This window comes from Hippoglossus stenolepis, chromosome 17 (assembly GCF_022539355.2).
Source record: "Hippoglossus stenolepis isolate QCI-W04-F060 chromosome 17, HSTE1.2, whole genome shotgun sequence".
Lineage (NCBI taxonomy): Eukaryota > Metazoa > Chordata > Actinopteri > Pleuronectiformes > Pleuronectidae > Hippoglossus > Hippoglossus stenolepis.
Window position 1 is genome coordinate 15803320 of NC_061499.1, and position 22704 is coordinate 15826023.

General features: G+C 42.2%; 3 protein-coding genes across 4 annotated transcripts in view; 2 read left to right on the forward strand and 1 right to left on the reverse strand.

The window, feature by feature from the left end:
- The first annotated feature begins 241 nt into the window (after window positions 1–241).
- rbbp4 (retinoblastoma binding protein 4) lies at window positions 242–5237 on the forward strand. Its single transcript, XM_035182983.1, has 12 exons — window positions 242–442; window positions 986–1136; window positions 1245–1390; window positions 1694–1867; window positions 2000–2115; window positions 2274–2434; window positions 2538–2664; window positions 2890–2967; window positions 3205–3281; window positions 3652–3709; window positions 3814–3924; window positions 4523–5237. The coding sequence occupies exons 1-12, from the start codon at window positions 427–429 to the stop codon at window positions 4583–4585; spliced, it is 1278 nt and encodes a 425-aa protein (XP_035038874.1). The 5' UTR covers window positions 242–426; the 3' UTR covers window positions 4586–5237.
- Window positions 4147–10494, reverse strand: sync (syncoilin, intermediate filament protein). The gene is made up of 6 exons (XM_035182982.2): window positions 10291–10494; window positions 7618–9224; window positions 7315–7529; window positions 6405–6612; window positions 6149–6273; window positions 4147–5827 (listed from the first exon to the last, which is right to left on the reverse strand). Exons 2-6 carry the CDS (start codon window positions 9160–9162, stop codon window positions 5779–5781), a joined length of 2142 nt encoding a protein of 713 aa, XP_035038873.1. The 5' UTR covers window positions 9163–9224; window positions 10291–10494; the 3' UTR covers window positions 4147–5778.
- Window positions 10495–22289: 11795 nt separating this feature from the next.
- Window positions 22290–22704, forward strand: part of kiaa1522 (KIAA1522 ortholog) — a 35455-nt gene continuing 35040 nt past the window's right edge. Inside the window, exon 1 of one of the 2 annotated variants that reach the window (XM_035182878.2) lies at window positions 22290–22452. The gene's annotated coding sequence lies outside the window, so the exon portion shown is untranslated. The remainder of the gene's footprint in view (window positions 22453–22704) is intronic. The other variant, XM_035182876.2, reaches the window with a different exon arrangement.

Here is a 22704-nt window from a genome sequence, read left to right on the forward strand (position 1 = left end):
AATAAAAAACATATTTTGTTTAAGCTGCCTTTGAATTGTATGAGATAGTGTATAATTGAATTGATTATTTTTATAAACACTTGCTCTGTTTTAGTATTGATTAATGATGAACATGACGTTTGCTCCCAACAGAATAAGACTTGTGACCATCGCGCGGCCTCTGCTGCCCCCTGGTGGCCGTCACAGCGGCTGCTCTCTGATTGGCGGAAGGACGCCGCTCTCGCTTGTACTGAGCGCGCGAATGAGCCCACGTCCCTCCGAGCCCTGTGTTAGCCGCTAGCTTAGCTTAGCCTCGCTCGGTCTGTGCTTGGAGCAGAGTGGGGATCGACTGACGCACCACGGGAGGACGTGAGACAAGGCTCTTTGTCTCCGCGCATCGATCAACCTCTAGTCGCTGTGGTTTTTCTGCCACTTAAGATACCTACGATGGCGGACAAGGAAGGTAAAATAAAGGTTCTTGTTACTGACCGCGACAAATAACCCGTTTATGGGACTTTTACGGAGCTAATTAGCCGGCTAGCTTAGGTAGCATTTAGCTGCCGTAGCTCCTGGGCGAACCATTGCTCACTCGCAGGATACGCGTCGCTGTTCGTGTTATTCTTGCCCTCATTTGACAACCAATCGACCAGTTGCCGTTATCTACTAATTATACTGGAGGTGAAGCGCCATTATCTTGTAAGTTTTATTAGGTATGCTAACCGTATAGCATGCTCACAACAGCGAGGTAACCAACTCTAACTGTGCGTCCACACGGGTGGTTACTGAAAACTAGTCAGTTTGGGGTTTTCATCTGGAAACTGCTGATGTCTTTCGTCATTGCATTAACTGTCAGATTCTTGACTGTCGCCGGAATGCACTGAAAACCGTCCCTCTATGTTAAACTAACACCCAGTGGCAGCTATAGGCACGAGTACTTTAATTATTTACATGCAAACTGAACTTGTTGAGGAGCGTCCAGTGATAGGTCACTTTGTGTCCGCTACAGCTGGTGCATACGATGATGCGGTGGAGGAGAGGGTGATCAATGAAGAGTACAAGATCTGGAAGAAGAACACCCCCTTCCTCTATGACCTGGTTATGACCCACGCCTTGGAGTGGCCCAGCCTCACTGCCCAGTGGCTGCCTGATGTCTCCAGGTATACACACTTTTACACACTGGCCCAGTATCAGTACTGGCACATGCATATGCTGCTCTGTATGTAACTGGTGCTGACGTTAATGACCCTGTTTCCCCCCCTTTTCAGGCCGGAGGGGAAGGATTACAGTGTGCACCGACTGGTGCTGGGCACCCACACATCTGATGAGCAGAACCACCTGGTCATTGCCAGTGTCCAGCTGCCCAACGACGATGCCCAGTTCGACGCCTCACAGTATGACAGTGAAAAAGGAGGTAGGAGATCTGTGCAGTCACGTGCCAAATGAGTGTACATGTTTGGGCAGGCTGAGTTATCATTAATATTTCGGTTAAAGGTGTGTTTTAAACACCACGAGTAACACTGTTATAGTTATATCGTGCAATGAATAGAAGCCATGTAATGAAAAAAGTGGCAGTTATAGTTGTTTGAATGTGAATCAGGGAGCAAACATTTCTTCATTTAAGTGGGGTTCAGTCACATTTCTTATTGATATTAGACTTCTTTTGAGGTTATAAGAATGAGAATACAGTATATATGTTTTTTGTGTTGTCCTACAGAGTTTGGAGGTTTCGGCTCAGTGAGTGGCAAGATCGAGATAGAAATCAAGATCAACCACGAAGGAGAGGTGAACCGTGCCCGTTATATGCCACAGAATCCCTGCATCATCGCCACCAAGACCCCCACCTCAGATGTGCTTGTGTTTGACTACACCAAGCATCCCTCCAAGCCAGGTACAAAGATAACACACACACAGCACAATACACTGATAGAGGTGGAACCTGTTTTGAAAGTAAAGCAGGAGAATTTGTACCTTTTTGACTTACTGAAAAATGTTATTAATGCACTTATTGTGTTGTCCACAGATCCCTCTGGAGAGTGTCGCCCTGATCTGCGTCTCAGAGGTCATCAGAAAGAGGGCTATGGTCTCTCCTGGAATTCAAATCTGTCTGGCTGTCTACTAAGTGCATCAGATGATCATGTAAGTGGACATCAGTTTCATTGTTCACAATATTAGTCAAGGATCTACTTATATTTTAGGTTTTATTGTGTCACTAATTCTGAATTTGAACAAGTGTTCAAGCATGGTATCTGAAATATTAATGTGTTTCAAACCTCTCATCTTTCCTTAACCTTTAGACGATCTGTATGTGGGACATCAGTGCTGTTCCAAAGGAGGGGAAGATAGTTGATGCGAAGACGATATTCACCGGTCACACGGCTGTGGTGGAAGATGTCTCTTGGCACTTGCTGCATGAGTCCCTCTTTGGATCTGTAGCAGATGACCAGAAGCTCATGATGTAAGAGGCTGGATAATGAGTCAAATCTAACTCATGTCTACTTGCAGATGTTTGTAAAATAATGCAAATGAATGACTAATCACCCTGCCTCTTTTCTTGTTAGTTGGGACACACGTTCAAACAACACCTCCAAACCCAGCCATGCTGTCGATGCCCATATTGCAGAGGTCAACTGTTTGTCATTTAACCCGTACAGCGAGTTCATCCTTGCCACTGGCTCTGCAGACAAGGTAATGCAACACTCCACCCCATCTTAACTGTCTTAAGTTCAGTTTCAGTATTTGGTTCAATTCTATTATACCATATGCATGTTATACTTCTTTTACAAAATGAATAATGACAATATTGTTGATGTTTTGAAACAAACTACAGTGTTATTACAGTCACAGACATGAAGGAGCTGTGGCAGGTATGTGTAATGTTTCCCCCGCTCTCTCTCTCCCTCTCGTTCTCAGACTGTGGCTCTTTGGGACCTGAGAAACCTCAAATTGAAGCTGCATTCCTTTGAGTCACACAAGGACGAGATCTTCCAGGTAAATTTTTTATCACCCTAAGACATTTTCTTTAAATAACAATAGCAGAATATCTTGTATTCAAATCTGCATAGTCAGCTAAAAGACATTTGGTGAAATTCAATTACATGGATGTATTAATAAATAGAAAGCATCAACACTTGTATTTGCTCCTGACAACATTTTTGAGACGAGAATTTCATTTTTTTATGAGTCGCTGTTCATTTTAACCTAATTTGTGTTCATTGGCTGTTCCAGGTTCAGTGGTCCCCTCATAATGAGACCATTTTGGCTTCCAGTGGGACAGATCGTCGCCTCAATGTCTGGGATCTCAGGTAAAGAACTTAAAATCTATGCTTAATATTCATTAAATGCAGCTGTCATGATTTAGCTCTATCGTGGCTGCAGGACATGATTTACCTCACATTTTTAGTATCGTTGTGTCCAATGTCCTTTGAACATAAACAAAGTGCCTCACCCGTGTTTTGCGTTTTCCTCAGCTAAGTAATCAAAGTAAAGTGATGCAGATATAATTTAAAGATGAGATGGTTTGCATTGTAGCCATTGGAAATATGGCTCCTGAAGAATGGACTACCTTCCACTTCTAAAAAAGGCCTAGTGGTGATTTACATCATGTCACAGCTGCATCCAGTTGACATACTGGGCTTGCTGTATGCTAACGTTTAACTCATTTTATGTGTGTAGTAAAATCGGAGAGGAGCAGTCCCCAGAAGATGCAGAAGATGGCCCACCTGAGCTACTGGTGAGTCTCATTGAAGCCTGCGGCTGTTTGGCATTTTCTCTTTAATTGGTCACATTGCGTTGCAACAGAATAACAAGAACAGTGGCTTTTCACCTGTCTTATAGTTTATCCACGGAGGCCACACAGCCAAAATCTCTGACTTCTCCTGGAACCCCAACGAGCCCTGGGTCATCTGCTCTGTGTCTGAAGACAACATTATGCAAGTCTGGCAAATGGTAAGAACTGGAGTCCACATTTTACTAAAACATGTTATCCAAGGACAGACAGACAAGAAGAGACTCCTTTTTTTTTAATGTTTTACACCTATTTATTTTACCTCAACAGACAAAACCCTAAATTTACAGGATCATTTTGAAATCAAAAGACAGCAGGTGACTGCTCTGAAGAAAAACAATAGTGTGGATCAAAGCAAACAATGATTTTGTAGGACAAAGTCGTGCAATGAGAGCTTCCTGGCATTTTATTTAGTGAGTACAAAGAGAAACCACAGTTGATCTTTGATTTAACAATTGGAGGTATTGAGTCAGGGCAAAGTGACAAGACAAGAGTGAAGTGGTGAGTATCATATGTTTAATAACCCAGGTCTGTGTTTTTATTTTCCTCACTTAATAATATTTTATTTATCCTCAACTAAAACCTCTGTATTTCCTGTAACACTCTAAACTGCCATAGAAGTCAGAAGATCTAGTAGCTAAGGCTGTGGTAATGCTTTCTTAGGTCAAATTTGGCATTTCAAAAGCCTCAGTCCATCTTTTCCTCATTGTCCTTGAATCCATACTATCTGACTGTCTGGCGCTCTTATTCTCGCTGTAGGCTGAGAACATCTACAACGATGAAGATCCTGAAGGTGCAACAGAGCCTGAAGCCACCGCCTAAGACTTCTGCTTTCAACCTCATCACAAACTGCCACTTCAGACGTCCCCTGCAGCTACTTCCTCCCTTCCTGCTCTACTTCTTACTGGTGTGGCACTGTAACGTGCCCTACATCACTGTAAATATGGGAATGAGAGGCATCACGTACAGTCCTGGTCTTGTTTGGATTATTCAAAGTGAAGAACTCTCTTTTTACTCAGTAATTTATTATCTGAGGAATCTCAGCCATGTTTTTCACATTGCATAAACAAGGTATATTTTTGTAATCAAATTGGCTTTTCCTTGTATGCTGAAATGTTTTAGCCAATACTTTTTCAAAAGTAAATGTGCTTTTCTACAACACACTGACAACCTGCTGTTGGAAACAGCCCCATCCACACTTGTTGGAAGTGTTGTAGAAAATGTCATTTTATGGAAAATGCAGTCCACCTTTGTGACATAATGTTTCAGTTCGGTCGCCACCAAATTGTAATTTCAAAATTTGAAGTGAACCTGTCTTTGAATTGTTTTCCCACATTCCCTCATCTTAACCATAGAATAAATACTTTTTCTTTTTTGTCATTGTGAAATAAATTTTTGTTTTGTATGTAAAAGATTTTGCAGTTGTACAATTAAATTGTTAGTGCATCCTCTAATAAAATGTCTTTCACCAGTATTTGGGTTCACTTGATGTATTGTCAACAGGTCTCATTATAGTATCAGTGTCTTTCTCAGCTTAGAAGTATTTTTTAAACAACCCCTAAATGATCCTTGTAGTCAGTAACAGTTGGTCATGTCTAGTAACACTTTGCTCAGACCTTTTTTTTTTTTATGTGTTTGACATCTTGGTGCCCTCTTTTCTCCTGAGCTCACTATTACTGTGTCCCACTGTTTAAGTTCTCCAGACATGCTGCCCTTATAAGTACACAAAGCCCTCTGCTCGTTGGTGACACATTAATTCATCAGCCACACTGACTTTACAAGAAGCCTTTATTTATAATAACAACCTTTCTACAAGCAGCAGTCTAGATCATGTTCAGACTGTTCTGAAAAACATGTCATTGTTGTTTTTGTGTTTTAACAAGTGCATGTCTCAATATGTGTAAAGTGCATTAGCTGAAACTTTTCAATCACTATGTTGCAGATACAAAAAAATATGATCAGTTTGTTATTAAATCACAGAACTGCACACAGGTTTGCTCCTCATTTAAAAAACGTTATGTTTCCTGCTCATGGTCACACTCATTATGGTCCTCAATGGCAGCCCTGGAAGAAGAGAGGATACAATATAATTAGATAATTATTAGTCTGGTTGTGGGGAAGTTTGTTGTGATATAGTAGCAAAGGGGACAGAAAGAAATAAGTAAACAGACATAAAATGCAAAAAAATAAAGATAACTAAACAATGAAAATACAATATAAACTTAGTATGGGGTTGCCTATAGAATAATTTGTATTGTACAGTTAAGTTAGTTAAACCTCACTGTTTAGCAAAGAAGACAGTTTTAGTTAGAGCGTTTCCCTCAATTTCCCTTTAGGATTTTTAAACATAATACATAAAATTAAGAGTAGAGAAACAAGTCTCACCTGTAAAGCAGGAGTTGTTTTGTGAGTCTGTCTCTCAACTCCTCTACGTCTTTGGTTTTCTTCTTCTGAATCTTTAACTCAGTCTTCAGTTCCCTGCTGCTCTCCTCCAGAAAGTACACTGTCTCCTGTAAGAGTTGTAAAACTTAAGTGCTCTGAGAATCAGATGGTACAGCTTTTTATGAAGGAACACTTGAGGGACAGTTTATCCGTTCCCCATTTTCTCGTCTTTCTATCCATCTTCCCCAGTTCTGCTCACCTTGTTGCGACCTGCATCCTCTCTGCGGTGTAGGTGGATTAGTTTGAGTTTCTCCTCCAAACAAGCCCTCTGGAGCTTCAACTTTTGGATCTCATCCCTTAGGGGTCTCAGCTGCGCCCTCAGTTCCTGGGCCTGCTCTTTAGCCTTCACCAGCGCTCCAGCTGTGGCCTCTCTCCTCTTCAGCAACGCCAGCAAAATGGGTTCGTACCTGGTCAAGGCAACCATTGAATGTTTAGTAAGTTTCTACCCAAAAACTGAAATGTGAGCAGCAAAGTACCTGTAGTCGACTGCAGGAAGCCAAATGAAAAACAACACTGGCAATATCTTGTTACATGTTTTGTACTCAAAATTCTTGCCTTATCAGGATTAGCTTACAGGAGTGGATTTAGTGGTTATGATTGAAAACAGCAATGCGTAGTTTACTATAGGACAGTGATTCTCAACCTGGGTGTTCCAAGATTATTTCTGGGGGTCGCTAGGCAGTTGTAATATTTTCCAAATGAAATCACATATTTTAGACTGGTCCTTGTTTTTACATTAAATTATCTATACCAGCGATAAGATCCGCTGTGGAATGGATGTTATTAAGTGAGGTCCAGAGTCAAGTCAGAGAGCATGTTCCTGCTGTGCACCAGCTGCCTGGTGGGTCTGGGGAAGAAAAATATAATCACAGAACGTGCCATTGTCCTTACAACTCATTTGCTCTTAAAGTGAGAAACTACTCCTAAAATAGTCAAAGTGGAGCACAATTTAATCGGGTTAAGAATAATAGCGTGGAAGACAACCTGATTATTCTGGTGGATTTGAACTCGAAAAGGTTGAGAACCACTGCTATAAAAGATTAGCATAAACAGACTCTAAATGCTACATGTGTTTAAGAGTGAGATCCTGAACTAGAAGGTGACAGCACCTGTGCTCCAGGGCTCTTAGTCCACCCTGCAAATACTGCTGGATGTCCCCACAGGACTGCCTCCTGCACTCGGTCAGCTCCTGCTGGGTGTTGGAGTTCTGACTGGAGGTCTGGGCCTGTCGCTGTGTTTGTAGTTGCAAGAGCTGCTGTTGTTTGTCCGACCTGAGGTGGCAGCTTTCCTCTGTCAGCTGGAGCACCAGCGACTGCAGCTTCTCCTGCAGCATGGGAAATAAGAGGTTTCAATTACAAGGAAATGCAATATACGCGTAGGCTCTTCTCCACTCTTCTTGAAGATTTTCTTACCTCCTCTCTCTTTAGCAGCTCCACCTCACGGCGCTGGTTGTTCAGAGAAGCCTGGCTGTGGGTACACGCCCTGACCATGGCAAAGAGACGCATTTTCAGCTTCCTGAGCTCCTCTTGCAGCTCCTGTCTCTCCAGGTTGACCTTCCACATCCTCCTCTCCTCTTCTGCTCTCTCCTCCCTGAGGCTCTGTATCTCCTTCTTTCTCTCCTCCCTCCTTCCTTCTTCCTCACTCTTCAGTATATCCATCAGCTCCACCACTTTGCTGTCCATTTGCTCTTCTGTCACTTCTTCCTCACCGTTGCTCCCCTCTGCCTCTTCCTCTCTGTTTTTATTCCCTCTCAATTCCAGCACCTCCGCCAACAGCTGATTTCTCTTCTCCTCTAAGCGCTGTACTTCCTGTATGCACTCCTCCATCTGAGACCCCAGCTCCCCTAATTCATAGCTACCAGTTCTCAGAAATATGGGGTCCATTGTGAGCTCTCGTCTCTCTTCAGCTGGCAATTCAGTGTCAATGATTTCAGTCTCAGATATGTCTACCTCTCTCTCGGTGCTTTCGTGAGACATGTATTGTGTCTTTGTCCCTTCACAGTACAATGGATAATTTTCGTTACAATCTGATGAGTCTGATGGCCTTAAATAACTTAGGTGAGGATCAAGAAACCCCTGATCCATTATTCCTGACCTTTCCAGGCTTTCCTCCATGTTGTCACAACAAGGCAAGTGATTCTGCTGGCTTCCATTGGTTGTTGAACCCGTCATTCCATTGCTGTCCTCGGACATTGAATCTCCCTCTGCGTGTTTAACAGCCCAGGACTCTTTCTGCATTGGCTGGGTCTCCAGCTTCACTGGCATCTTCTGCTGAATAGGCCCCAGTGTCGTCCCACTATGATGATGAGGATTCTTACTGATGTGCACATATTCTTGACTTGCATCTGTCGCCCAGTCCTGTGGCTCAAAGTCCATCCCGGCCTCCTCCATACAGCTTTCCAGCATGGACAGCATCCCCAGCAGCTGGCCCTCATACTGCACCATAGCGTTGCTCAGTTTGCTGCCGGCTGAGGTAAGAGGCATTTCTGGCTGCGGAGACCCTTCTCGCTTGCCGATGATGGTGCCCATGCCTTGCAACTGGCCTTGCTCTGGCTGCTCATCTTCTTCAGCCCCATCCATGTGTGTGTCTATGTAGCTTGTGGAAAGATAGGCATGAGGAGATACACTTGTCTCTCTGTAGCTCTCCATTGCAACCTCCTCTTTGCTCTGGCCGTGAGTTGATTTGCTCAGGCTTGTTTCTGTGTAGCTTTCTGAGAAGCGCGAGCCAAAAGGGATTCCTGTGAGGTCCTCGCAGCTCTTCAGCAAGTCGTCCATCTCGTGTAGGTATGGCTTGATTAAAGCTGATTGATTCAGCTGTGTTCCTGGGAAGGGGAGTTCCGATTGTGGCGTGCTGCGCTCTCTTTGACCTCCGAGGGTTCTGTCCGGCTCCCCAGCCTCTTCTTTGATGAAGAGAGGCTCGAACCCAGCGGATGAAATGCTGTCGTCCATATCCTCCATTTGTTGAACCTATTTCTTGCAGCCTCTAGTTGTAGATAGTCTCCCTCAGTACGGTCTCATCCCTTGACAAAAGCAAATGAATATGTAAGCTGATGCATATCAACCATGATAGCTGCAGGTGTTGGCAGTCGTGCTGCATGTTACAGATACTAGGGCTGACATGCAGTGATGAAATGTTGACATAGGATATGTGTTAGCTCTGCTGGTGTCATTAGCACATGCGGGCATGTAGAAGCGAGCTCGGGCACAGTTTATTAGAAAGTATGCTACTGCCAGCTGTCCCCGTAGACCCGATGCCCTGGTCACCAATTTACTGCCTGGCACACACCTCAAACAAACCTATTCCCGTGAACGCTGCATCGCTGCTAATGTAAACCCATTCAAACAGTTCATGTCTGAAGCTCCAACAAGTGGCATTAAACAGCTTACATTAGAGAGGAGATTATCATAACATGTCATGGTACTGATAGATGGCCATCTGCACTCTCCCCTGGTGAATAATCAAGCTGTAACTTCACCCTCTGAGGTGTTTGCCAAAACGGAATGGAGACACCCAGGGAGTGATATTTATCAAATTGTCCCAATAGTGTCATCGAACAGATTTGTAATATAGTAAGGGCACGAATGACAAGTGTGACTTTTCATTTGATATTTGCTATTTCGTGGTCACAACCTTTTTCAAAAAAAGTAGGTCAGATAATGCAAAAAAAACCATACTTAAATCTACAGCACCCACAAATCCCTCTATTTATTTTGTTGTGTGTCCACAGGGCCTATGGCCTGGACTTAGCTGTGAACAGCTGATCAAAAGCCTGGGGAGACCAGCTGTCTCACTGCAGGACAGGCATGGGTGCTAGGCACATTCCTTCAGACCTCTACAATTTAAATCCAGCACTGGCCTGTACTTGCTGACCACTCTTAACAAAAACTTTTCTTCTTCAGTCACGACAAAATTCAAAAAGACATGTATTTCATGCAACAATGACATGCCCTTAAATTTCCTTTGATTTGTTGCATAGAGGGAGATGATTACTAACTGTCAAGAAATTTAAATTTTTCTCTCAAATATGACCGATTAGAACATTAGATCAAAGACATTATGAAACCATCAACTATAACTGAACTTACCTTTCAGCGTATGCTCCTGTTTCCTCTGGCCTTGTCCTGTATCCTCAGGATGAATTGGTGTGGATAGGAGTGGTGGTTCATACGACAAAGCAAAGAATGAGCGGGAGCGGTGTGTGCAGATGAACTGAGAGGAGAGGGGGGGTAACGACAGTTGACCCAGCCTCCTCTCTCTGTCAGTGTGCTGCTATGTGTGACCATGACTACCTCAAATCTGTTTAGGTGTATTAATAAACACTGGGCAGGCCGTTTCAACCCGAGAGAGAGAGACAGAGAGAGAGAGAGAGAGAGAGAGAGAGGGGATTTGCCGAAATGGACGTCTAAGAATTAGACCAAGCACCTGGCAGCCATATTAAGTTTATAAGTAGTTTGTCTAATGTTCCATTTGTTCAGACATTACGTGTTTTTAGTGTCACTAACTTTCTCTTGAGCCATTGCTTTGATATACATATTGTTTTTGATATATCTAGTATGGAATAATACGCTTATTTGGTATTATGAACTTGCATTCTAAAGTCAAATTTTATTATACACTCACTGAATATGTCTTTGGTTTGACGAAAAAGCTTGCATCAGTAGAACTTTAAGCACACAGACAGCATCTCTGGCAACTTCTGTATTGGAAGATGAACAGATGGAGTTGCAGCTGGTAACAACTATTATGGCTGGTCAGAGGTGGAGGGGTGTCGGGGGGTTTACGGTGTGTGTTTGTGTGTGTATGATGAAAGACACCATGGCTCCAAGGATTCCACCCGGGCCTCCTCATTATCGAGAGGTCTTTAAATAGCTGGCTGCACTTTTCTGGTCACTTCCCATGGGAGGATTGGTTTTCGTGTAAACTTCTGACCCCAACAATGGACCAGTGGACAGGTGGTCCTCCTCTGTGGTTCGAGGCGAGGGCTGTAGAGGATTAGACAGAGCTGCAGGAGACATGAAAACATGTGTCAGATGATAGAGGAGGTTCAATGTGTGCGGTGAAATTTCAATGAGACCTATATCTTTTGTTATGTTTACCCTAATTTGGCATTCTTTTAATCATTATTAGTTTTTTACCTTTTTTCTTATGACGCCCATGTCCTTTAAACACTACTTTTGAACATTTCTAAACACATAAGAAACTATGTAAGAGACACCACTAGATGGCGGTACAATCTCACTGTACTTCCTTTACTAAATGACAGACATAATACCATGCTGTGGATAACGCTGCAGTCTTTTCTCTATGTTTGTCCGTCTTGTTATTTTCTTACATTTGTGGATGTCATCTTTCACCAAAGACTTGATCAATACGGATCTTAGACATAAATAGGATAATTTGTGTTTTTTTACGTTTTGAACAGGCTGTTGTTTTTTGTTTTGCTAAACTACATTTAGCGACAAAACCCACTTTTTGGTATTTACATTACCCTTTTGCACCCAATATGCTCTTATTTTTAGCGTTTTAGCTAACACCCTGTATTATATGTGTGTCATTCCTCTGAGATCATGATTCATTGTTTCCATGACAAAGATTACCTCCCTTGTTCTCCAGAAAAATATGTCATGTTTATCTAACTCACCCTTGTTGAGCACTGTGACTGTGTTTTGGCCAGTCTAGGCTTTAGGAGAGAGACACAGTAATTTACATGACGTCATGTCCAGGGATCAACAGTCTCAGCAGTGTAACACTGTTGAGCTGATGCACACCAACACAGGATCCCACTCCCTCACTTGACTGCCTAAAAATCATCATTTATTTCTGTTATTTCCTTCATAGAGGATTGAGAGATCTTTAGTGTTTGTGGGTAGGGGAAAACCAAATATTTAAGGGGGCGTTGTGGTTCAGGACTGAATGTCCCACTGAGATAGACCATATGCTGGACATTCATTTGGACTAGTCTGTTACTGTCTGCTCCAATCGGCAGTTCCAAACTCCCCAGAACATCCTGTTAGTGTGTCCTCCTCTTCCACCTGTTTCTCCTGTTTCGCTTCCCTCTTTGATCTCTTAAATTTGATGAGGCCTCAATGTCCAGAGAGAGCTTGGAGATATGAAATACACAGGACCGGTGATCTTTATGTTGTTCATATTTATAACCTTTTCTGCCATTTGAAGCTGACTGTTACTTCTTGGCTTAGGATGGGACTTTGGTGGTGGTCCAACAACGCAGATCACTATGCAGAATGCATTTACTCAAATTTGAGATGCACTTTATGCATGATTTCATTTTGGTTGTACCCATGTTTTTATACCATTTTACTTGTTTTATCAAATTCAAGTTTTCAGGGGATTACGATTTTTTTCTCATGTGATTGTGAAATAATGCTTAAGAAAATAGGGTAAGAAATAACAATCATAGTTCATTATATTGAACACACCTAACGCCAAACAAGCTATTCTTGTTTACACTGGCTGCTCAGAAGTTACGGTTTTGGTTGTGTTTTTTAGGGTAAAAATCCTTATCCTCTGAAATATTACCCAACAGTCATATACACAGATAAATAATTACAGTTGTTTTTGTCTGAACTCAACAGGCCTTGTTTGTTATAAGTGGTAATGTTAAAAGTCTGTACTAATGGAATCAAGTGTTTAGAGCACGTTCACAAAATGTCAGGAAGACAAAGTATAGAGACGTTAACATTCCAATCATGTTCTGCGTATCCTGTCGGACAAGTTCTAGAAACATTCCGTGGTTCGGAAAAGCTTATCAGTATTTATTCATTACAAGACAGAATAATTCTGTACATGTCTGTTTATTCTCAGGTACAAATTTAAATTCAACGTGTTCTCATGTAAAGTTCACTCTTAAGAATACTGGCTCTGAAATAATAGAATAATCGTGCCTCTGGGGTACAGTAAGGCAGCAGTAAATATTGTTTGTCATAGTAAATAAGAAGAGCATCAATGCCATTTTCAATCACAGTCTTCCTTCATAATCTCACTTCCACCCCGGTGCCTCCCAGTACAACCAGTCTCCTACTGGGATAAGAGATAAAATGCCTTGCACAAGGACACCTTGACAACTACTCATTGTGATGGAGCAGAATGTTTCTCATTCAGTGTCCTGAGAGCAGATTTTCTCTGCTGGTCAGTGGATTTCAACTGTCCTTCTCATAACAAGCCTACTTTTCCAAATTGTGACTGCTATTCGGTCACTTTGTTGTTTCCTTTTGTCCGTCACACCATGCATCACACAGGATTGTCTCACTGTGGTTAAGTGTGTTTTAATGACAGTGACCTTACCTGGTGTTTACTCAAACAGAGTGCCTCTGCCACATAATTGTCTAGTGCCATCTTCTCACTGTCATCAGCCACCCAGTGTTTGTACCAGTTGGCTTTTCCCTGTCTTAAGGGATCACTTAATATAATGAAGTAGTGGGGGCCCCATGTCCTCCTTCAATGCGTTTTTTCTATTGTTTCCTCCATTGAAAGATGACATACACGCTAACCATTAAAAAGACACAGGGAACAAGTGGTGGCCACCAAGTGGATAGTTTGAAAATAGCCCTCATTTGAAAGTGTTGGGACAGAACCTGAGCTTATTTCATGTTGTGTCAACCTCTACTGACAATCTTTTATTGTTCAGTGTTATCACCTTCATACTGCTGCACCATCACAACCAGTTCCCATGAAGGCGCACTGCAGATGAGAAGAGCTGATTTGGTGATGAGAAGAGCTCACGTGTTCAGCTGGTGAGGTTCATACTGTTGGTGCTGCAGATGCTGTGTCATCCACAGAGTGTTTTTTAGGAGATACTGAACATTGATGTGTAAATCTGTAAACAAAAACATAATGAAGGGTTCTTGGGACTATGGTGTTTTTTAAAGTTGTGAACTGGGTTTTATTGATGCACGCAAAGCTGTGTGTAAAAGCTTGTATGTAACATTTGCATTTTCTGTAGGCCAATAGTATTCCTTTCAACAGGGTCTTTCATGTGATCGGCATAATTCCATACTTAAAGATATGTATTGATATCAGTAGCGGGACTGCAGAGGTGTGCTGCCTGCAGACCCAGATTAGTATTGTTCAGATTCAGTAGTACTGATTTTCCAGGCTGAATTATCTCAACAACTATTGGATGGATTATTAGACATTCTTGGCCCTGAAAGATAACGCCTAATGCCTGTAGTGTTGCAGTGACCTTTCTGTAGCACCATCAGGAGGCATACACCTTTTATTTTAAGTGAAATATTCTGAAAACATTTGAGATGGACATTTATATACACCGATTTGTGTTTACCTGATGATGAACTATAATCACCTTGGTTATCCACTAACTTTTCATACTTTATCCTAAGGATGACAACATGACAGCTCCCCAAATGTGAAGTCAACCTGTCTCCATTGCCCCCTAGATGCTGGCTGCAATATAGACCATGAACCCTGCCTTCTCCTTGTTCGCAGCTGGTACATGGAACAAACTAGAAAGCTAAAGTACATGTTTCTCAAAGATCACACTGACATTATGTCCAAGCTCTAATTTGTCTGGTAAGTGTGGTTTCAATGAGCTATTTAATGTAGACAGCTGACAGTGACTCACGATTGATTGACTGCTTGTTTCGGCGGGACCTCGATAACGCTGCCCCATCTCCCGATCGCTACTGCGCGCACTCCCAATCCGCAAGATTGTTTGTATCCAGGATATTTTTACTTCATTTTTGGATTGTTGGAGAAAAAGGAGACGCGTCATACATCTTTGTATACAGTCTATGGAACTGCCTCACAGAGTTATGCCGTGGTTGTAGACTCGAAGTCTTGTTTCAACATTTCATCATGTATCTCACAGAAAGTGTACCGAGTGCTAAGGCAGTATAAAGTGTAGTATTCCTCTGAGTCACCCGGCTCCGATTGTGCCACTTTTAGTACAGACTGTTCACTTGAAGCTTGTATCTAAATCCAAACATATGAAGCTCAGATTGTAAGTTAAATGCTGTGACTGCTGAGTCATTGGCTGGTGTGTGTACAGCATGTGGACATGAGTCCATGTGCCTGAGTCTGTCTGCATCCATTAAAGGAGCTGCGATTTGCTGTTTTAAGACAGCTAATGTTGTGGTATTGATGTCAGTTTGACGAACTACAGTAAATATTGTGAAGGCCACTTGCAATAAATTGAGTTTTATGACTTTTTAAAAGTTAACAAATACGTTCTTGCAGACTCTCAAAACCATTAGACTCGGACTGCACAAATATGCTCCTAATCCCTGTTGTGTTGAGAAATGGTTTAGCCTGAGAGACTCACCACTCTGTATTCAGCTCTCTTAATTAGACGATGCACGTGCAAGTGCCAATCCTGTTATTTTAGCAAAGATTCGACAGAGGTCACCTCAGGTCTCCCGGCTGTGACGTCAGCGCCTCATTTAAACGACCCCCCGGAGAGAATGAAAACAGACAGACAGTTCCTCTGCAAATGGAGCGAGGGAGAGACAAAGAAAGGCAGAAAAAGAAAGAGAGGAATAGTTGGATGGATGGAAAGCTGTGGTCTGTTTTTGTCCAGTCCCAAACAACCCAGCAGCAACCACACCCGCTCAGGAATTCCTGCTGTAAAAATATTTCATGTCATGTTTTTAAAGGAGCAGTGCAGCCTAATCACAACATGGTCGTTGTGCTTCTTTTACCTGAAAGACCCCATGTTGCATAACAGGATGTTTCGTTAATGTCCACAGAGGGGGCCAAAAGTACTGCAGATGTAAATAGAACTCAAAACAACTTTATATTTAATTAATTAATTAAATGTTTTACAACAGAAATCATTGTTTTTGTTACTATGTGCTCAGTAATTATGAGTACTATTGAATAGCTCTAATAGTTCTAGTAGTTCTAATAAATACATTACAGACAAAATTGAAATGAGAAGGATAAATACAAAGTTTATCAAATGGAACAATTATTTTACCCAAGTCAAGAAAAAGATATATGTGATGAATTTTATGGGATACAAAGGAGAGGTCTGGACCTTGGTTTAGGTTATTTATATTCAATGAAGATAGAAAAATATGCTTACAACCAAAGGTCAAGTGGACAAAATAGCTAAAAAGGCAATAAAGCTTGTTTCAGCTTCAAGCTTCAGTTTGTGTGTGTGTGTGTGTGTGTGCATGGCTATAGCCAGATGGCTCTGTATGCAGCGTGCAGTGTGTTTTGGCTCGGACCACTCCTGGATTCTGAGAAATGCTCGAGTGTCCACTGTGAAGACAGTTTCATCCTTAACATCAGCCACTCGGGGCTTTGTGTGTTTGCTCTGACTGTGTTTTATTATTTCATCTCCAAGTAAAAACACAAGTAGTGTAGCTGGCCATGGGCCATTTGTAACATTTTATAGTTCCCCCCCTTTTTTTTAATGTATGTCTGTTTATGTTAATGCTCAGGAAAGGTGGAGTCAGCCTGAAGCAAGGACCATCAACGGGGCCGGCCTCAACTTGTCCCGGCAAAGACAAACACTGATTGGCCAATAAAATGTAATGAACAGCTTGCGGGTCACAGAGCTGATCTGTGACAGGGTTACACACACATGAGGATCCCACCCATCTCCTTCTCCTCCTCAGATTGTATCAGACAGCCAGACACTGATCTGTGGGGTCAACATTACAGTTAAGTTTCTCCATTACATCACAGATTCTAAGTTCAAAGCACCACAGCTGATACAGATGTGTGTTTTCAGGCAACTTCAAAGTAGCAGTTATCATAATCACTATCAAGAAGAGGACATGCAGTCAACATAGTTTACAGTATGACTACAGTATGACAAATCACTGTATTTCAAGAAAATGAATTACGCATCTGTCCTTTAAGCAACACTATGTAACTTTACCTCATAGACTGGACAACGCATCTCCACTTCCTCCCACTATCCAGAAATGAAGACAAAATATCCCTGATAGAAATGCTGCCATGTTGTGCATTTCGAGCCAGAGTCTGCGCAGTGGCGATCTTGGGATGAAGCCACGGCGGTGAGGTCCTGCTGTTACACTTTGCTCGACCAATCTTGAGTCATTATCGGCTGTCATATTGATAGCAACAAATAAGCAATTAAAACCAATCTTACCAGAAAAATGAACATCTGGACATTCATCAGTGTGATAAGAATGACCTAAAATGACTGAAACCATCATTGAGAAAAATGTATTTGACGTGTAATTTCACTTTTTAGATGGTCCATGTGCCATCCACTAACATGGAGGAGGCAGCACCCTCTTCAGCCCCATGTGGTGATGAGTTCTATACGGCTCCATATCCGTGCCATAGAGAAAAAACTTACTGAACTGAAACACAACTGAGCGGGGAATATTCCTTATGATCGCCAACTTTCTGAACCAGAAGAGCTGCCGCCATAACAAATATACCAAACTAATATAGGAGATATCCCTGGTTTTTGATAACTTCTAGGTCTATTTCACTGATCTACAGATCAGCTTTACTCTTGAACTTGCTGGGCCTGATTCTTGCCATTCAAGATGAGTTAAGCATCAGTTAAGCATCTCGCAGGAGATTGAACCCGCTCACCTAAGTTGCATAGAGCCAAAACAGGCATTAAGGGTGAGGAGTGGTTATGAAGGCAGCACCATTCTCTGTGTTCCAAGTCATTGTACGATCCAACTCTCTTTGAAACTGCTATGTAATGGTAGAGAACGATGTGATAGTGTTGCTTTAAGAGGGACAGATAGTTTCTAAGCTCTGCAGTGTTTTTTTTAGGTTGAACCTACAGCTATTAAGAGAACGACCTTCCTTTAGCCTCATAGTCTTTGTTATCTGGCTCTTAAACAAAATTGTTCCCTAGAGGCGCCATAAACAGGCAATAGCCAACTCCAATAATTTCATTTTCTGCAGTTTCAACCCGTATTTCCGCTTTCCTCACCTCCTCATCTAACTGAACCAACTCACCAGAGACATGACATCATAACAACAGTTCTTCAACTTCCTCCCTTTCTGTCATAAACGCAATGAAACAGACACCCACTGACCGCTCTTACAACCTTATAACGTAGACTTTTTTGTGTGGCCCTTTGAGGCAGGTCAGAAAAATGTGGTAGGGGGCCGTGACCGGTTCAACCAGGAGGAAGGGCAACAACATGCCTGGACAGCGAAACCTGGAGTTCAATAGGTGTCAGAGGATTGATTTTACCCCTTTTTTCTGTGTCTTTGCACCCTTTTAACTACTTTGAAGTACTTTCACTGCCAGAACTCGTTGCCTGCAGAGACTCTAACATCTATTCCCATCGTAGGCTGCTGAGACAAAGCTGTCTCTGTTGTGCAGAGGATTCCCCTCTGTGGGTTTCACAGCTGAGTATCAACCTGGAGCCTCTCCCTCTTCTCTACAAAATTAGACTATGCCATGCTTTTTTCTCTGGCCTCATTTCTCTTTCTCTCTCACCTCCTGCTACACACTTCCTATGTTCTAAAATGTGGACTGTGGAATGAAGAGTTTTGTTCTTTTTCAGTGCTTTCGGTTTCCTTGGTTCTTAGAAATACGTTTCTAGGTAGCGAAGAGACGGTTGAGATTTGTTATGTTTTTTTTTAATGTTGTTTCATTGTTGTGTGCTGTTTGAGAAATTGTAAGAGAGAAGTAGTTGGTGCAAAAAGAATGTGTCTGTTGCCGGACAAAGGCCGGTCCGGAATGATAATGCTGGTCCGAGAGAGCTGGGCTTATCCCACCCGGCAGTATGGATTTCCTGCCCGCAGCCTCCTTTCAGTCACATCTCGCACACACACACACACAGAGGCCAATGACAGAAAGTTTTTGTTGCTGTTGTTATATTTTGTTTATTTTGTTTATGTAATATTTATATTTTTGTTTCTTTATGTGTTCATGGTATTGTGTGAGTAGACAGTCTCAAAGCCTCCAAAGTCCCTGAGCAAGGTTGTTATCAGCAGCTGCTGCAGTCAGCAGCTTATGTCAGCTATAAAAAATGGTGCACATATTATAATATTACAAAAAATCCCCTGAACAGTGCGGCCGCAACAAAATGGAAATCAGACAGAGTGTGAATTGCATTATGATGCACATGTTGTTAGTTACTTTGTGCTTTTGTACAGTTACTGATTGACAATATGATATTATAAACTCTGATCTGTTAAAAACTTGTCAGACCGAATTATAGACATTCATGCTCCTCAGAGGATGAATCGTAATGACTTAAGTGATCCATTTACTGTTCCTTTAGCGCCACCAGCTGGTTGACATTAGTTGTTGAGAATTAAATGTCTTGACATATATTGGATGGTAATGCATTTTGGTGCAAACATTCATGATCCCCACAATCTGAATTGTTATAATCTCTATAAACAGATTCTGCATGTGAATATGCAGAAAGCTAAAGTAAGATTTTTGGGTCTGAAGCATTTTGGTTTCCGTTTCTAGTTTAACCAATCACATTTGACCAGGCTTTGGTTGTCCGCAGGTCTTACTTACTTCTTACTGTTATGTTTTGGAGTTCAGTCTGTTTGAGCTTGCTTTGGACAGTGGTATTTTTATGTATTCTGCAACATTTATTATTTATGCATGGCAGGATTCTGCATACCTCTATAATCATGGATCCATAAATAAACATAATCCCAGATCGTCTGTGTTACTCCACAAATGATATAGAATTTAGTTTGAGAACAACTTGACTTATACTGTATCCTATTCTACAACTATATTTTTTTCATGGCCATCTTCAAAAAAAGAGAAATTCTGTGTAGTCTTCTCCCTGGAAAAGGAGTATGGGTGTGCATGTAAACATAGCCAGTAGATGAAGAAAGAAGAAAACCGAGCAGGGGAGGACTGGTGATACATTCCCCAGTAGGCTCACAGTGTTCTGGTGGTTAATGGTTTTGTAACTTACTACACACACACACACACACACACACACACACACACACACACACACACACACACACACCAACATAAACTACACCTATTACCAATTGGTGAGAAATATGTTTCCCCAATCGCACAAGATGTCCACAATTATAGTCTCTATAGTCTGAAATTTGTCCCCAAAGGTGGTCAGACACAGAAACACACACGTTAACACAGACACGCTACAGCTCCCTCGCAGACATACTGTGGGTGGCTGTTTTCTATTGTATCGCCATGGAAACGCGTAAAACATTTCAATGTGTTCAGCATGAGTGAACTAAACCATGACTCATTCCGACCCCTCCCAGCACACGTACAGTATGGATTCCCCCACCTCACACACGCACACACACACACGTTAACATTTAAATCCTCGGGTGATAAAAGCAATCTGGCACATGAATCTAATTTGACACAATATTTAGTGTATTAGGTAAACTCTCTCCACATGTGTTAACTCACTCTTGGCTGAAGATGATGCTTAAGATTCTCCTTTCTGTTAGGATACAATGAGAGGCTATACTGAAGAGCGCTGACAGCGTTTGATGTACCTGAAGGATGAAGGCCATTAAAGTGGCAGCATGAGAACCACATGGTTTTTCTTTTCTAAACTCTGACTGACAGTGATATCTTGAGGTCCTGTGCCTGAATTAGCCCAGGAATCCCAGCAGACAGGTAATGAGTCTGTCTCATGTCCCGAGCTAAATGTAGACCTGTAAGTGATGCAGACCTTGTTAATACAGTGCAAGAGTTATATAATACATCACATACGCAACTAAGAAGTTACATGTGATTTTTGGGGGTTGTAAATGGTGGCTGCAGCTGAGAGAATCGAGGAGAATTACGACCGAGGTAGATACCTCTTCTAAGGAAGTTACATTTTCCCCCTTGTCCGTTTATTTGTTTGTCAGTGGGATAACAAAAAAACACTCAACAGATTTCCACAAAACTTGGCGGAAGAATGGGACGTGGTCCAAGAAAGATTCTGTGACATTTTGGGGTGGATCTGGACGAAGGGGGAAATCCAGGAATGAGTTTGTGAAACTTTGTGCTGCTTGCTTAAATTCATTGGACTGTTGGGCCTAGACGGAGATATGCGCTCTACTGAGTAAATGTCTGGGCTGGCTGAAAATATGACATCTACGATTGTAGGAAGGAATTGTCTCCCTTGGCATCTGTGCACATGTGTTGTTGAACCAGGTGCTTTGTGAGTTTTTTATTGTAGTTATAAAAGCTAAAAATATACAAAAAAGTTTAGGACAGCACATTGTTCTTATACAAATGGATTAACAAATTTGAGCTACTTTGACTTTTTTGTTCACTATTGCAACATTACAAAATGCCGTGCTGTTCCATTAGCCTATAGAATGAAAGTATAGGTTGGATGTAGGCGGTCGTTGCTAATTGACACTCAGTATTGTGGGTGTGTCTGAGTCTGCGCCCTTGAGGCGTTGACTCCTCCACCCCCTGCTTCACCCTCCTCTCCCCTCCACATTCAGACCAGATAAGCTAGTCCTACGACACACATGCACGAACATATGCATGACACATGCCCTTTTCTGACATGTGTCAAACCCCCACTCACCCACCTACACACATGTATATACAGTGATGCTAGTTGACCCCATCACATTTGAATTTGTAAAAATCCACTTCAGATTTCAGATGCAGAGCGTCTATGTTGGCAGTGAGTGCAACTGAGACTTCAGGGTAACTGGCCCCTTGTGACTCGCCGTAGCTGTCAGACTAATTGTGTGTGTGTCGTTACTAACAAGGGGTTTCAGGTTTCCACCTGGCCACACAGTGACAGGAAAGAGCCACTCCCTTTTGTCTGCAGAAAAATGCTGAACCTGTTCACCTTTGCCAGACCAGCTACTAACACTGGACTCTACAGTAGTTTCTCAGGGATATTTGTCTCCCAGGCCTGCTATCTTTTATCGTCTTATAATATGGAACCACTGATCCAAGGTGTGTATTTTTCGTCCCCAGCTGCCCGGATGATTGGATACCCAGGGGTTCCCCTCCTGAGGGAGACTGAGATGGCTGCACCTGATCCCCGGAAAGGAGGCTAGAAGTAAAGACAAAAGGAACTACTAAATCCCAGCTGTTTGGAGCGTGAGGAGAAGCACAGCCAGCACCGGAATGGAATACCTCACTGCTAACAGCACTGTGAGAGGTGGGACGAGAGGCTGTCTCTCATACAGAGGGAGGGACTGACTGTGCAGAGAGCATGGAGCTTCATTCACTCTGCCAAACACACACACACACACACATACACACATGCTCCGCAAGGCTGTTCTCAGGCTGAGAGAAAAGAGGGGAGCAGCAGAGAAGAAGACAGCTCGTTCGCTGAGTAAGTCGTATGCATGTCTGAACATTTCACAGCACATTTGTTGCTCCTTTTGTTAACAAGTAGAGAAATTGCATGTGTTCTTCTGTGTTCTTTGTAATTATGTCTTTAAAAAAGTTAAGAGTTTGCATTTTGTGTGTTTTTCCACTGCTAGTTTTATTGAATGAAGCTTGTTTCTATTCTCTAACTCATCCGTACACACTTTTCTGCTGATGTGAACCACATGTCACACATGCAAGCACACACACACACACA

Coding starts and splice junctions, on each gene's coding strand:
- rbbp4 (XM_035182983.1), top strand. Junction 1,137..1,244: donor TGGCTGCCTGATGTCTCCAG/GTATACACACTT, acceptor CCCCCTTTTCAG/GCCGGAGGGGAAGGATTACA. Junction 1,868..1,999: donor CAAGCATCCCTCCAAGCCAG/GTACAAAGATAA, acceptor TGTTGTCCACAG/ATCCCTCTGGAGAGTGTCGC.
- sync (XM_035182982.2), bottom strand. CDS start 9,162: ATGGAGGATATGGACGACAGCATTTCATCCGCTGGGTTCGAGCCTCTC. Junction 6,613..7,314: donor CTAAGAGCCCTGGAGCACAG/GTGCTGTCACCT, acceptor TGCCTTGACCAG/GTACGAACCCATTTTGCTGG. Junction 5,828..6,148: donor AAACAACTCCTGCTTTACAG/GTGAGACTTGTT, acceptor CTCTTCTTCCAG/GGCTGCCATTGAGGACCATA.